The following is a 14843-nucleotide window of genomic DNA, read 5'->3' as shown; positions in this document are numbered from 1 at the left end:
CTGTATACTAGGAGAAAGCTTATCTGATGGAAGTCATTCATGTACTGCAACACTCAGTCACCAGAGGTGGTACGTGATGCCAGCTGACTGGAATATCTCCTTCAGTGACAGAGCAATGACTCTTGAGGAATCAATCCAGTCACAATACTCGCTATCTATGAGCTACATTATCTTCCTGAAATAAATATGCCACTACATTACGTTATGATGACAGCACCGCTCTTGTTTCTAGCCAGATAGACTAAATAGCCAGAAGGTGTAAAGGTTTTTGAGGGCCTTGGTGATACAACTGCTGACATTTTTCCCTTGCAGAGAGCCCACAAGATAGGGAAAACAATCTGGAATGCCCTCCTTCTCTGGTGTTCCTGAACTCTGCAAAACTAGTGAAGCCCTGAGCCTTCTGCCACATAGCATTCAAACAAGGCTGCTGCAATGCCAGCCCGCAGAAAGCCGTATCATCTCTAACCCACGTAATTCTTTCTGGCAGACTAGATTCAAAGAGAAATTAAAACACAGCCATATGCCAGATCATATAATGCAGCGTTACTGTCTTCCCAGTTTAGCTGAGAAACACACAAAACCAGCATGCAAATCTGCAACACCTCCCCAGGTGCAACACTGCACAACTACCGACTAAGCCCCTCCACCTATGCTCCTGTCTCAAACCAGCATCATCTTCCAAATGATGTAACACTATGGATAGATACAGCTTCACATCAGTGTGTCAACAGCAACTAGGGCTTCCATACGGTATCAGCAACAGAGGCCAACACAGCAGACAGCAAGTTTATCATTTGTTTCTCCTACGTATGAATGGAGAAAAATCCACCATCATTTTGGGGTTGTTTTCCTTATAACCTCACAGGAACATTTCATTGCTGGAATACTGCTCTCTCCTAATGCTGTACTTCAACTTGTCATAAAAGACTTGAGCCTGCGTTTCAGCATGTACTATATACAATATTCCGTACATCATTAATGTACATCATTCCGTTAATGGAAAGATGTGTGTGTGTGCATCCAGTTTAAATCTAGATTAAGTATCTGGCCACACAACCTACTGAATGACAGTTTTCCAATGCTTCACAGCTAATTCCATGCTGGGAAAATAAAAAACGATTGAGAAATATCAGGACAAAACCATAAAATACAACCCCTTTTAGTGACTTTTCCAAACCACACATGTACTTTCTTACGTTTGGGAAGTGAAAGGGCATCGAAGAGTTAAAAATGTAGGTTACAATATTTCACGTAATACTTGCAGTTTGCTTATTCTGGTTTGTAAAAGCTGTGCACACTGGTTGTGATTAGGAAATATTAATCCACTCACTGTCATTCAGAGCAATAGTATTTAAATAAAAAAATCAAAGCTCAACTGTAACTACAGTTTCATTCCTTACCAAACTTTTCACCTATTTGAATATAATTTAAGAATCGGCAAAATTTTAAGACTTGGGCTCTTTGACATAATTGCTTTAAGGCAGACAGATAAAGCTTTTGCATTCTTAAAGACTCAAGGGCATAGAAAAACTAAATATAGGTCAATGCTAAACTTGGAAATTGAGCCATCATTCACTCAGAATTGTTTTTATTCCCCTTGACTGGACTAGAATAGTCTCAAGTTTGCATTAAGTATGGGGAAAATAAGTGCATATGCTGTAATGACAGAGCGTCTCACCTTCAGAAATTTGGCAGTGCTGTAGTTTGCATTTCTGGTTTCTTCAAGAGCATCTTTATACTTCCAAACAACATGGTCTGCTAAGACCATTACAAGTGTATCCAGCTCAGTTTGAAATGATTCTGGAAACCTCTGAATTCGAGAAACCTAAACAGGGAACAGATCTTCACTTGAGAGTGTACAACGTTGCACATTAAACCTGAAAATACATTCAGGCCAAGAATAAAAAACAATAAAACACAGGTCATTCAACACAGAAGAAAAATATTCCTAGAGTTCCATGGATCTATTCTGAGTATAAACCCTAAAAGGAACAATCTGGTCCACAGGAAAGTGGGAAATCTTATCCTTGGATTCCACAACAAGTATACCAAGAGCATCTTTGATAATCAGACAGAAAAGAGGTCAAAGCACTGATCTCCAGCTCTGTAAGGTTTGCTCAAAGCTGAGTTGCCAAATCATTTATTTGCTGCCCGGCATAATCACTTGTTGAGTAACCAGCAGAAATTAGAGAATTCTCATTCCATTCTAACCCACCCATCACAAAGCTGACGCACCTGTATTTTTGGCCCACCTGTACATGCAAGGATCAGTTTGAGCCTAGCAGGTATACAAAGTTGTTGTGGGTAAACCCAATATTGTACAAAGTATAACAGCATTTCTTTTTTTGACTGGTCAAGAAGAAAAGTCCAAGTATGTGTATTTCCCAGGATTCCACACTGTGTATTTTCCCTAAGAGACAGATTGCCTACTCTGTTGAGATCACTTACATACTTACCTTTGTTTTGTTTGTATCAACCAAGTGCTGTGCCATTGATTTTAAGATAATTGCAAAGAAGAACCAGGAATGCTGTTCAAAAGAAGGAAAAAAGACATAAGGAAAAAATTATTATCTGACAAATACTTTATGATTCATTACCATGCCTTGTAGACCAATTGCATTTCTCAGTAATGCACAATGGTAAACTCTACGTGACAAATAAATCAAAGATCCTAAGTGCCATGTATTTGAGTAACACTGGATCATGTCCTTGAGTGCCATCTCAGGCACTTTGTCACTGTGGCTCTGTGCAGCATGGAGCCTGCAAACGGCGCTCCTACAATCCTGCTGTTCTTGCCGAGCTCTCTCTTCACTGTTTGTTTGCAGGTAACTGGCAGCAATGCTTGATGCAGAGAACCTCAGGGAACAGAGGCTGAGAATAAACTGCTTAGTTAGTTCCAGTGGATGTGTAATTTGGTCTGGAGTAAGATTGGACTCCTTTGGAAGATAAATAGAGGGGTTCTTCAAATACCATTGGCAATAGTGAACAGATACAAATGCATCCTCACGTATCTGAGAAGATACATGAAACAAACACACTCAAAAAGCTTACAAATAGCAACCCCCACCCCCCAAACACACTCGTAGGTACCCTTGCATGGCCTGTTTCCTGCAAGCTAGCTTTTCTGCTTTCAGCCCATTTTTGCTACTCCAGTGGCTCAGCACATGAAAATTTGAACTGGTTCACTCTAAATAGTTTTAAACTTTTTTTTGCCACCGGGAACTCCGAGCTGGACTGGCTAGCTCTTATGCCCATAACTGACAGGCTCAGTGATGGGGCCTGCACATGTATGAATTTCTTAGACTTGGCTGGATATAAGAAACCTCAGGAAACATCAATCATTCTCATTTCGGTCACTGTCAAGCAAAGGCAGCAGCTGAAATCAGATATAGATGTCCTACTTACAGATGAACATCTTCCCTGCACCTTCCAAAATAAAAATTAAAACAATGTATCCTAAAAGTAATCGCTCACATCATATTGTGTAAGAATTAGGTTTCAGACTCAGGCTGAGCTGTAACAGAAAGGAGGAATTTTATTATGCGAACCACTGCATTCTGAGAAACATGTTACGCTGAGCAACTGTAGCAACTCTGGTGAGTCTGTCTACTGAAGCAGGGCAGGATGCCGAAGAGGGGAGGCGAGAAGTGAGTTTCAGGCAGAAAACCAATAAAACTACAAATGTGCTAAGTTCAAGCTATCATTCACCTTTAAAACCTGTTTCACTGTTACTTGGTCGTTTAACTTCAGAAGACCAGTCATATTCTTGGCCAGCTCCTCATGAACAGTCCTTTCTTCAAATGATTTGGTCCTGAACACATACTGAAGAAGAGAAGAAAAATAAAAGTTATCAAAATGTACATTAACATAAATATAAAAAAAAAACTTAGTAGAAAATAAACTATTTATACACCACTACCAGCTGACAACCTTTGCTGCCGAAATATATCTTGGTTGAACAATGCATTCACAAAAAGTTTAATTCCCCTAGCAGTAAGAGCACAACACTGCTCCCCTACAAAATCCCAGTTTTAAACACAACTCGCTGTTGATTTCAGCTTAATGTGAATCAAGAGGAATTTCTGCTTAAAGTCAGTGCTATGATTTATTTTTTTTTCCAATAGACCACAGGGTGCTGACACTGCTAGACTGTCTTTCAAGGCATTTCACCAGGGGGTAAAAAAAAAAAATAAAATAAGGAAGCAGAGCCAGCACGGAGGGTTCTTCACCCACCCAGTCAGGGCCACCTTTCACTGGCACCTTCCTTCCAGTGGCAACAGCCAGTCAGAGCTGGTAACAACTCTTCATCCTGAAAGGTGTAGAGCACCCACTGATGCTGACAGAAGGGGAAAACTGTACCCCTTTAGAAATCAAGCCCTCAAGAGAGGAATTTATCTACCAAGTTGTTCAGAACTCATAACTCTAGCATGTGTTTTATTCAACATTTTAATCTGATGATTTGGTGCTGGCATCCATTGCTCCTTCCCTAGAGCAAGAGCTCTGCCAGTGCATTAGTTGGAATGAAATACCTTTTTAATTCTACCAGGCAGGTAAAAGGAATATCACTTGAAAATATCTTACTAATATTCAGCTTTGTTTTGAGAGCAGATGCCGTAAGCTTCTCCCTACGCAGTTTGACACTTCTGGGTCCAGTTGTTAAGTCAGTGTAATTTCGCATTATTATTGCATCTGAGTGACTCAGAATTCTCAACTTACTTATTCCCAAACCAGCATCTCTAAAGTAGGAATTAATTTCCTTACAGATGGATAAAAGAGATTAACAGTTATTGGCTTTTGACTGCTGCTGGAAATGGGAAAACAAACTAAATGGACTTTTTGTGTGGCCTAATAATCACCTCTTATTTCAAAGATATTTAGCTGCAATAGGTGCCTATTGTAATTAATTAAATTTATATATTACATAGGTTATTTATTTTGGAGCCTGAACAGTTCTGCTGGACCTCAGCCAAATTCCTCTGTGCTTAAACCAGAGTACTTGAGACTTAAAATTTGACTACTAAGATGCTGAGATACATCACCTGTAAACACATACCTCTACGAAGCATGAAAGCATATCCATACCATGGAAATACCAATCTACAGTTGTCAACACTAAAATTAAAAAAGTTTTCCCATTTAGTAACCTAACTCCTACCATATTTTCATGATTCTACCCATGAACACGCTAAAGTTTGAGTTCATCAGGAATGTAATTGCTTACACTTTATTCCTAAAGTTGATAAAAAACCCACAAAAACCCCACAACACCCCCCATCCCCCAAACTTATGTAATTTATACTACTTATAATCTACAAATGTATGTTATGAAAACTACTTGTTGCACAGTGAATCAGAATATTATTACAGCCAGAAGCCCATACAGACATTTGTCACTCATAGCTTCTTTCCACAACTGGGGGGGATTCTTTCATTGCTATCATGACCTCCATTAGTTCTGTCGCCACTGAACCTGAGCAGGCCAAGAGGCAAAGTGATGGCAGTATCTACCTCAGTTCTTCTAACAACCTGCAATTCTCCTCTATGCTGCTATTTGCAATACACAAAGAAGTTAATAAACATAGCACTCAAAGATATTACAACGTATTCATTACTGATTCATCTAGCAAGACTAGAACAAAATTTTCCAGCTCTCTCCCCTACAATTAAAAAGGAGAGGAAAAATTTAACACAAGTGAAGAGGGGAAAAAAAGTGTAACACCCTTAAATGACATTCATTTTTCTATTAATTTTTCTTGTCCATGCCAGTAACAGCAGTTAATACATTCTTCTCCTAATATATTCTTCTACTTAAAAACATGTTTCTTCATAAAATTCTCAACTTATAAAGCTGTTACCCAAATATACTGATGACGAGATACTTGCTGAATATGAATAGTATTATTCATAGTCATTCAATGGATATTCAATTGACACAGATAACAAGGACATCACCTTTAAAGAGGTCATGCCTTTGGTTTTTTAGGTAATACTAAAGCTTGCCTGGAACCAGACTCCATACAAAGAACATACCCATACATATTCTATATCTACCCTCTTCTTCAAAATAATAATGAAGGAATACAGCTGAGTAAACAGGGAACAGTTACAAGAATCTATACTCAACAGATAAGAAAAGAATTTATGTACAATAGCACATGCAAAGAGTTAGGATCTCGAAATTAAAATCATGACTTAAGAAAATAATCAAAAGCTTAGCTAAAAACCTATAGTTTCCTGAGAAACATGCAGCCATCTTGCAGCCATGAAAAGCATCCAGAAGTACCTCCTCCATAAAAATTACCACCTGTGGATCCTTTTCAACTACAATGAGGGCAACCCTGTGCATGTGTAATACAGATGGCCAGCTATTTTGAAGTGATAAATCTCATCACAGTCAAGAAGAATGCTACAGACTGCACACAAGCTACATTAAATGTCTCTCACTGGTACCTACTTAGCTAAAGTTTCATGATCTTTCATGTATTTATGTCCTCCTTCCCCCCTCCTCAAACCCCGCAAGGTGGGAAATTCTCAGTTTAACATCATTTCACAAAGACTGACACTAAGCCTACACTCCTAGAAGCTCAGTGGAAGGGTATTTGCACAAGGTCTTGCTTCTAAAATCTAAGTTCTAGTCATCAGCTGACTATGGGGAATTGTCCCTCCCCCATCCCAGTGCCCTTTAAGAGTGCACTGCAGCTTCCTCAGCCTGGTGTCCTATGGAAAACCAGCTGCACTATGCAGAGGAAACAGGAGCAGCCCTTCCTCCTCCTCAGTGGAGTAAGGTTGCAAGCCAGGATACAGCCAAGTTTGCTAGAGAAAGACACTCACTGCTCTACAGGATGCCCTTAAAGCACAGAGGCAGTGTAATTTGTTCAAGGTGACACAAGAAACTCATGGTGAAGAATTGACTCAGACTCTTCCAAATCTTAGTTTCCTAAGCAGAGTCACTCAGCCTACTAGTGGCAAAAAGCCATGATGTAAATGCAGAGAAAGCTACAGACAAGTACAACTGAGAGTAAACGGGGAAAAAATCCCACAGAAAACCAAACACCACCCCGCCCCGGCATAGAACAACTAATGGTATAACAGCAATCATACCGTCACATATGAATTGATGCAGTTGTCTAGTTGTTCTTCATGGCACTTAGCAACAACGTTAGTAAGAACCCTGCAAGATGAAAAAAGGGGGAAAAAAAAAAAAAGAGCTGTTTTGTGTCATAAGGCAGAGAAAGTCTATCTGATGCATCACATTCTTCTGCTATTGTAACCTCATTTAAAACAGTCCATGAGGGCTGCGATACAAATGATAAACAGCATGCGCAGACACCGTCCCACTGGGAAAACAGTCACTCCTTGGGCCCTCCACCTGCATGGATTGTGCTGTTATATATTCATCTAACAAAACGCATCCGGTTTTAATCATTATAACTGCATAGACATTACAACAAAAGAAAACTATTAACTAACCAAAGTTTATACAGACCTTGGTTGGTAAGAAATAAGAAAAATGAGAGTATGTTATTGAAACAGAGAGGCAAAAGCCTCTTTCTCTGGGAATGCTAAGTGTCAGGTTCTCTCAGATCTTGGTAATTCTGTAAAGCTCTGACACTTTGCTCATGATGGCACTGCTAATCAAAGGCAAACAGAAGCCTAGGCTCAAGCCCGAGCACGCCCCTCTCCTGCCCTGTTTCCCCAGAACCTCGGACTCAGCCCCAGCCCAAGTGCCCAAGCATTCAGGAGCAAAAGCTGAACATAGCACCCGTGCAGAATGGAGAGGCTGGACACTTGGTGCAACCATAGATACTTCAAGCTTCTGCAGATCAGCTTGGTGATCAGCAGCAGGGGAGAAAATTGCCTGGGACGTGCTGGCACCCACTGTCACAAACACAGCTTCTGACAGAAGAGATGGTGCTACTTGAGACCAAGTGCTCAGCAAAGTTTTATCTTCAACTTGTACCTGGGACATCTTTGTTTGGGATCATCCTGTTTCAGAAAACACAGGTCTGAGCAAGAATTCTTCAACTTAACCATGAGATTAACCATGAGATCATTGGGATCTCATTTTTTCAGGATACTTAATATAGAAAAGACTGCAATTTTATAATTATATTTTTATGTTAAAAGAATGGGGAAGAAACAGTTCGTGATTCTCAAATGTGAAAAATTAGCAAACTGTATCTCAAATTCAGGGGTATGCATAATAATGGTATGACTAAAATGGATTGTTAATATGCCCGACTCTGGTCCACATACAAATATTCATTTTGACTAGTATGGTGATTTGAGTGTTTAGTACAATTCTTATTATTGGATTCAAAAGCTTTGTAATTCTTTTAAATCAGATTTTTTCATATACCTTACTTCTTGCTGTTAGTAGAAGTAAAACTTGTAGCAAAACACAAAAGCTATGACAAAATTAGTTGTACCCATTTTGATTCTGCAGCCTTTATTATGATTTGAAATTGAAATAAGTTCTGGCAAAGATGAGACAGAGAAATGATGACATGACTGGGCCTCCAGACAAGTAAATAACCCTGAGAGAGTATAAAAGGAGTAATGTTTTTTCCCCAACACATAAGCCAATCTATGCTGTCATTCTGTTGTTGTTGCTTTTAATATGTTCAACACAAGCTGCTTCAAGCTATTCAGAACAAAATACAATGTGTATATATAGGACACATCAATGAATGGCACACACAGCAGACGTGTGTATTCCTGTTGACATCAACTCTATCAACACGAAAGCTACCACACATACAAGAAAAACACTGAGAATATTTTCATTTTTTGGCCAGATGGGCGTATAATCAAATCTGAAGCATAAAAAAAATTAAAATCCTTCCATTTTTCCACCTAATCATTAAAACTATTTTTTAAACAGCTGCTGCTTCTATAGCACTTATTTTCCAGTCACTTAACCCATACCAAAATTCTAGCCTGGGACACAATTCTTCATTCTCTCTAGCCTTAACTTCAGTTCATCTGTTGGCCGTAACAGGGTCCTGAACAAAGGTCTGACTGCTTCTTTCCCTTTGCAGACAGTATGCACCGATGAAATGACACTTTTACAAGGAGAGGTTCTTCTAATCCTAGTGCCTAGGTGTGGTAAAACTGGACTTGGCTCTGCAAGGTATCATGATCCTTTGATAAAGGATATTGAAACTAGCTTTCCAAGGCTAAGATAAGGAATTCTGCTTCCTTGCTCATTGAAGTTTTCCTAATTAATCCTTCTTCAGGAACTAATTCTGAAGAGCAATTTGTTGAAAGAAAGAAAGAAAATATACTGAGAGCAGATTAGTCTTAACAGGGTTGCTGAGGACAGTTGTCATTTTTTCCTACTAGTTGTATTGTAGTGCCTATGTTTAGCTATGGGCAGAAGCACAACAAAAACACCTCTATGGTCAAAAGAAAATGCAATGAAACTTTCTGCCCTCCTGCAGAGACCAATAATAATCTCTCCAGTATTTTTTTTTTCCCTGCTGCCCTGATTAACAGCATCAATAAAGACAATTTCATTATGTGAGGGGTGAGAGACTCAGCAAATCATTCCAGCTGTTTGCCTGCTCACTGGAAAATGCTTCCATTGCTCTTCAGTTACTGCTGATACACTCCAATTAAAAAATGCCCCAGAACAGTGTAACCTGGTTGTTTGACTCTGCATTGGATGTGGCAAGATGCCAAGCTCTTCCTATGCTCAACTCCACATCCCTCAGACCCAAACATAAACCAAACCAGATATTCAGCTTTGTTGGGAAGCACTTAGCTCCTTAAGAATGAGACCTTTACCTGTGGTTGTCTCAGGGTACAGAGACAGGTCCATCATAGTCAGTGATGTCCTGGTTGGTATCAGTCAGCTGCATGATACCATGCTCTTCCATGCATTATTTGCAGAGCCCTGTCTTAAGGGGGAAGCAGGCATTCTCACCTACTAAAGTCTAAATGTCATAGTCAACCTTTGTAAGAGCAGCTAAAATTGGACTAACATCTACATTTGCACTCTAGAGTGAATTCTTTTCCTCCTACAGAAAATACTCAGATACCTGGTCACAGCTGTTGCAACTTCATCATCACTGTTTTGCACCAAAACCCAGAAGAGCTGATTCAGTATTACAGGAAGAAAATTCATAATTACATGGATCTTCTCGATCCTCAGCAAATTCTGTAACAGATATAAGAAAGAAAATGAGGGATTTCCAATACAAGCAATGAAACTTGATTTCCTGCTTCAGCAGGTAAAATGCAGCACAGCCACTGGTGTAATAGCAGTAGGAAAACAGGACAACCAAGTACGGAACTGGTTTCCCATAGAGTTTGTTTCAAATATGACCATCAACACAGTTGTAGGTATTGTCTGCTTTTCAGAAATCCAGTATTTTGCTTTGCCCTGACTTAAGGGTGAGGGGTAAAAGAGAGAGAAAGCAAACACAAATTTCACATTTCACTAAGGATATGTATGTAAGAGAAAGAAAAGAACTTAATTCCTGTTCTCAAGACATGCATTTCCTTACATTTTTAGGAAAAAACATTCCTTTTATGCAGAGACCTGATAAAGTGAGCTTATTTTGGCTAAAACAATTATGTTAAAAGCATATTGGTAAAAAGTAGTACTAACACTCTGACTGAACTGACATTATATTATCTTCTCTGATCAAGGACGATATTGAGCTTTTAATTAAAAAAAGCCCCAAACTCACTCATTTGTATTCCTCCTAGTTTTCATTTCAGTCATTTCCAAATTATTCCAGAATTTCTTCAAAGGTATTAGTGATTTATAAAGAAAAGCAAAACACTCTGGGGAAAACTACTTATTTCCTGGTTATATTGCATAGTTGAACCCTTGTTGCATATGATGCTATCTCTATATTCTAATAAAATTACTGAAATCTTTTTTAAAAGGTAAACTACAAACAGCAAGTAAAAAACATTGCAATTTTGGTAGTTTAACTGACTTACTGTCTAGAAAGTTGGAAAGCTTTTACGGATTCCTAAACTTTGTCCAATATGCTCAATGGCTTTCCAAACATCAATAGTTAAGAATTTCATTCTGGAGAGGTGTAACCTCTAAATCAGTCTGATGCTTTGATTTTTTAAAACATCCCTTACTCATTTCTTTAAATCAAGACTATTTAAGAACAAAGCAATTCTTTTCAGGTCTACCTGCATCTATCAAAAAAAGTAGTAGCCACCTTTAGGGACATGCCCAGAGAACTGCCATGATTTATTGGAACTTTATATTTGCTTATTAAAGCAAAAATCTCTTCCCAAGCAGCTTTATAAAATCTGGTTAAGGTACAGTCAAACAGGAAAACATAAATGAAGTAAAGGGGAAGAGCACCTACATGATGGTAACATCTAAACCCCCAAACACCTGTTAGATATTACAGACGGCTAAATGGAAAAATAATAAATAAAACTCATATGTACAATGTTTTAAAGCTAGCACTGTGGAACAGTGTCACAGCTACCCTTCAGTCCTCTTGTTTATCCTCCTGTTAAAGTTCGGTAAATGGCTTGCAAAGCAAGAACTCTGAATGTCACCATTCACGAATAGGTAAAGAATCACGGCCCTACATTTACCTGCTGCTCTTGTCACTACAATTGTTACTACAATGCTCTCGTCATAATAATTTGCTTGTTACACTCCTCCTTTCTCACAGCTTTTGTCCTCTACTGAACACGGTCCCATCTAATGCAGTACTTGCTTATTCATTTCATCTCTGCAAAAAGGGTACGTTCCTTCTGATTTCAGAACGTGATAGGCAACAAGCACCCTTGATTTATACATACAAATTTCCCCAAACAGCCCTTTGGAGAGCATCCAGATGTTTACAGTGAAAGTACGAAGAGCCAAGTAGGAGGTAAGCATACAACGCATCTAAGGCAAGAGAGGACTAGCAGGAATACCGCAGCTCCATAGGCTACAGCTCCTTTTCCCAGACTTCCCTAGAGCAACAGAGCAACATCACACTATCCTTTAACAGGGTTTGAGGCTTAGCATAGGCTGGATTATCAAAGCTGATGGGGCAGATGCAGCCGTGCTCTAAAGGAGAGGGGATAGGAGACAGCGCTGTGACCAGTCACACCAAGTCCAACTGAAGATGTCACGGACCCATGGCCCCCTGAGAAGTCTGTGCCATGTTTAGAGTTGTGAAGTGATGGATCAGTTGAGAGAAAGCCCTAAATACAACTTTACAGCACAGTTTGTGCTGCAGGTTACTTACCTTACAAGAATTGATAAAGTTTGAGGTAGGAGGCTGGGACAGATCCTTTTCCCTTTCCTGGCACTGATGGAAAAAGTTATTCAGGTATGGGTCCTAAAACGATAAACATTCACATTAATATGTATTATAGAATTATTATGTATTATAGAATTAATTATAGAATTCTATATTATAGAATTATTATAGAATTAATATGTATTATAGAAAGGATTAGAATTCAGCTCCATAAATTGGTTACAGCAACCACCTGTGATATCAAAGAACACACTTGGACCCTACTGCCTCAGACACAAGACAGACAGATCAACTTAATTTAGCTGGACCCATCGCCCAGCACAGCTGCTTTATATAACTTATTTCTAGGTGCTTTGACTACACAATTTTTTTCAGTGTTGTGAGCAATATTTTTTTCCTTACAATCTCAGGGATTTCAGTGGCCAGATTTTTACTTCTTCCTGGCATTCACAATTTAATTTCTTGCTGTCTAAACAGATATTCCATGATTTTTATGTTGGTATAATCTTTAATAATTTATCTTTTATCCTTAAAATGTGTGTTCTGTCATTGTCATCTTGCCCTTCTACATTAAAATAACCTTTAAAAGTTAACGAAACAAATTCACACAAGATTTTAAAACATCTTTCAGACATCCCTTGACACTTTTTGTTTGTAAGCAGGTAACAGAGCTAAGAGGAAATTTGGCTTACCTGAGTATTTACTGTCGATACAACAAAAGTAGAGACTTTGAAAAGTGGTTTGCCACTATCTACCCATTTTACATCACAGCCAATCTGCTATTAAACAAAAACAAAAAAACAAACAACCACATTTTCCCACTTATTTCCTATTTATTCAAGTCTGCATCAAATTTTCACTGCATAGCTTTGCACATGTGCGTGCATGAACTGTGCAGGCTACTGTGCTTTGACAACCACAGAACCGTTGCAATACAAACCCACTTTTCAGCACAAGCCCCCAACCATTGTCATTCAAGGGACCAGATCACTGTCCCACCCTGTCCTCATGACAAACACACACAAGGAGGCAGATACAATCCAAAGTGGACACGATCAATGGGAAAATAGGGTATCACACCACAAAACTGGAGAATGAAGCATGATTGTGGATCACGTCAGCAGCAGAATGAATGATGTCACATGGCCTGAGTTTGTGAAAAGAATCTGTCTGGTCACTCTCATTCACTCTTTGGAGAAACTGGGTATACTATTGTTATAAAATACACTTTTTCCATATACACTTGTGAATCAGCAACATATGACTCTCAGTGCAGTGGTACATATCTTAGTTTATATAGTCTATGATATGCACATGAATATTCTAAAACAGATACCCTGTCATTTACACTTCCAGGTATGTGCAAATGCAAATCTCATGTAAAACATCTGGAAATAAATGCTCTGCGCCATTTGAATAATATGAAAGTACGACTTAATACCTTTCCACTAACTGGCTCTTGAAGACTCAAGTAATTGGGAGGCAGACTGCTTGCCACTGGCACGTTGTGTTCTTGCGAAGCTAACTGGGCATCTTTCAACAAAGGAAGCCATGTGTATCCCACTGTGCACAAGAACAAATCAATATGATTCTTTGGAAAAACAAGCTTCTCAAGTTCAAAGGAAGACAATAATATCCAGCCAGAAATTCTGCAATCCTTATTTGAATGTACATAATTTATATTTATAATTGAAAGTAATTCTACTACAGGTACCTGGTGTTTCCAGAGCCTCTTTCTTTTTGGCATTAGCTTTTGCATTTATGTCACAGGTGACATGATAAAATGAAAACAGAATGTGGTGTTTCTTATGGAGTTGAGTGGGAAGTTCAATTTTCACCTGAAATGTAAAATGTTACACCTCACTTTAGTTTAAGAATCGATTAAACCAGGCATCAGAGATGGTCTAAATGAGTGCCATCTCTCTCTACACAGAGGTCTAAGCACAGCCTGCCTTTGCTGGCTAATGTTTGCGTGCATGGGTAATAGATGCTCTCTCAAGGAAATTGGGATGATCACCCATCACTTTTACTTAAAACAGGTTTTTTTCCTGTCTGTCTTGTGGATGGGTATTTGCATTTATGATGAAAGAGTGTAAGATGAAAGAGGACAGAACTAAAGAGTGATGGACCCAGCTTAGAAGTGATCACCTGCACTCTAGCAGCCATAAACAGCCATCACTGTTCTCATATTTTCAGGATGACCAAACCACAAACTAAAACAACATCTCTGCTTACTGCTTCATCATCATTTCAAGGCAAAGACCAAGTAATAAAGGCTGACACAAAAATAAAAGTTTATTTACAATTTCTGCTCAGTCTTAAATCCCATATCATGCCATCCATGAATCACTACAGATTGGGTTTGAGATATTATTAACCTATTGGAATAAAAATACAAAATAATCAAAACATGTTACAAGAACTAATAAAAAAGACCCTTCGCCCTTGTGAGCTATAATAACATTTATCCAAGCTAATCCTATGCTTGAAGTAAGGTTTAGAAATTGTTGACCAATGTAAATCAGCTTATGGGTAAGAATCTAATACCATAATCATAGATATGAAATGGGGATTCAGACATGGAGATTAAGACAACTTTCTTGA

General features: G+C 38.7%; 1 protein-coding gene across 11 annotated transcripts in view; it reads right to left on the bottom strand.

Moving 5' to 3' along the window:
* The window catches only part of DOCK10 (dedicator of cytokinesis 10), a 162657-nt gene that overhangs the window by 36490 nt on the left and 111324 nt on the right, over positions 1-14843 (bottom strand). For 10 of the 11 annotated variants that reach the window (XM_056357890.1, XM_056357891.1, XM_056357894.1 and 7 more), the window contains 9 exons: positions 13954-14077; positions 13681-13802; positions 12932-13018; positions 12225-12317; positions 10044-10162; positions 7102-7171; positions 3709-3822; positions 2457-2528; positions 1679-1825 (listed from right to left, as the gene is read on the bottom strand). In XM_056357890.1, the coding sequence (XP_056213865.1) occupies positions 1679-1825; positions 2457-2528; positions 3709-3822; positions 7102-7171; positions 10044-10162; positions 12225-12317; positions 12932-13018; positions 13681-13802; positions 13954-14077 (948 nt within the window). The remainder of the gene's footprint in view (positions 1-1678; positions 1826-2456; positions 2529-3708; positions 3823-7101; positions 7172-10043; positions 10163-12224; positions 12318-12931; positions 13019-13680; positions 13803-13953; positions 14078-14843) is intronic. The other variant, XM_056357887.1, reaches the window with a different exon arrangement.

The sequence above is a fragment of the Falco biarmicus genome, chromosome 13 (genome assembly GCF_023638135.1).
Source record: "Falco biarmicus isolate bFalBia1 chromosome 13, bFalBia1.pri, whole genome shotgun sequence".
In the NCBI taxonomy this organism is placed as follows: Eukaryota; Metazoa; Chordata; class Aves; order Falconiformes; family Falconidae; genus Falco; species Falco biarmicus.
Note: the sequence above shows the minus strand (reverse complement) of the source record. Positions and strands in the feature narration are given on the sequence as shown.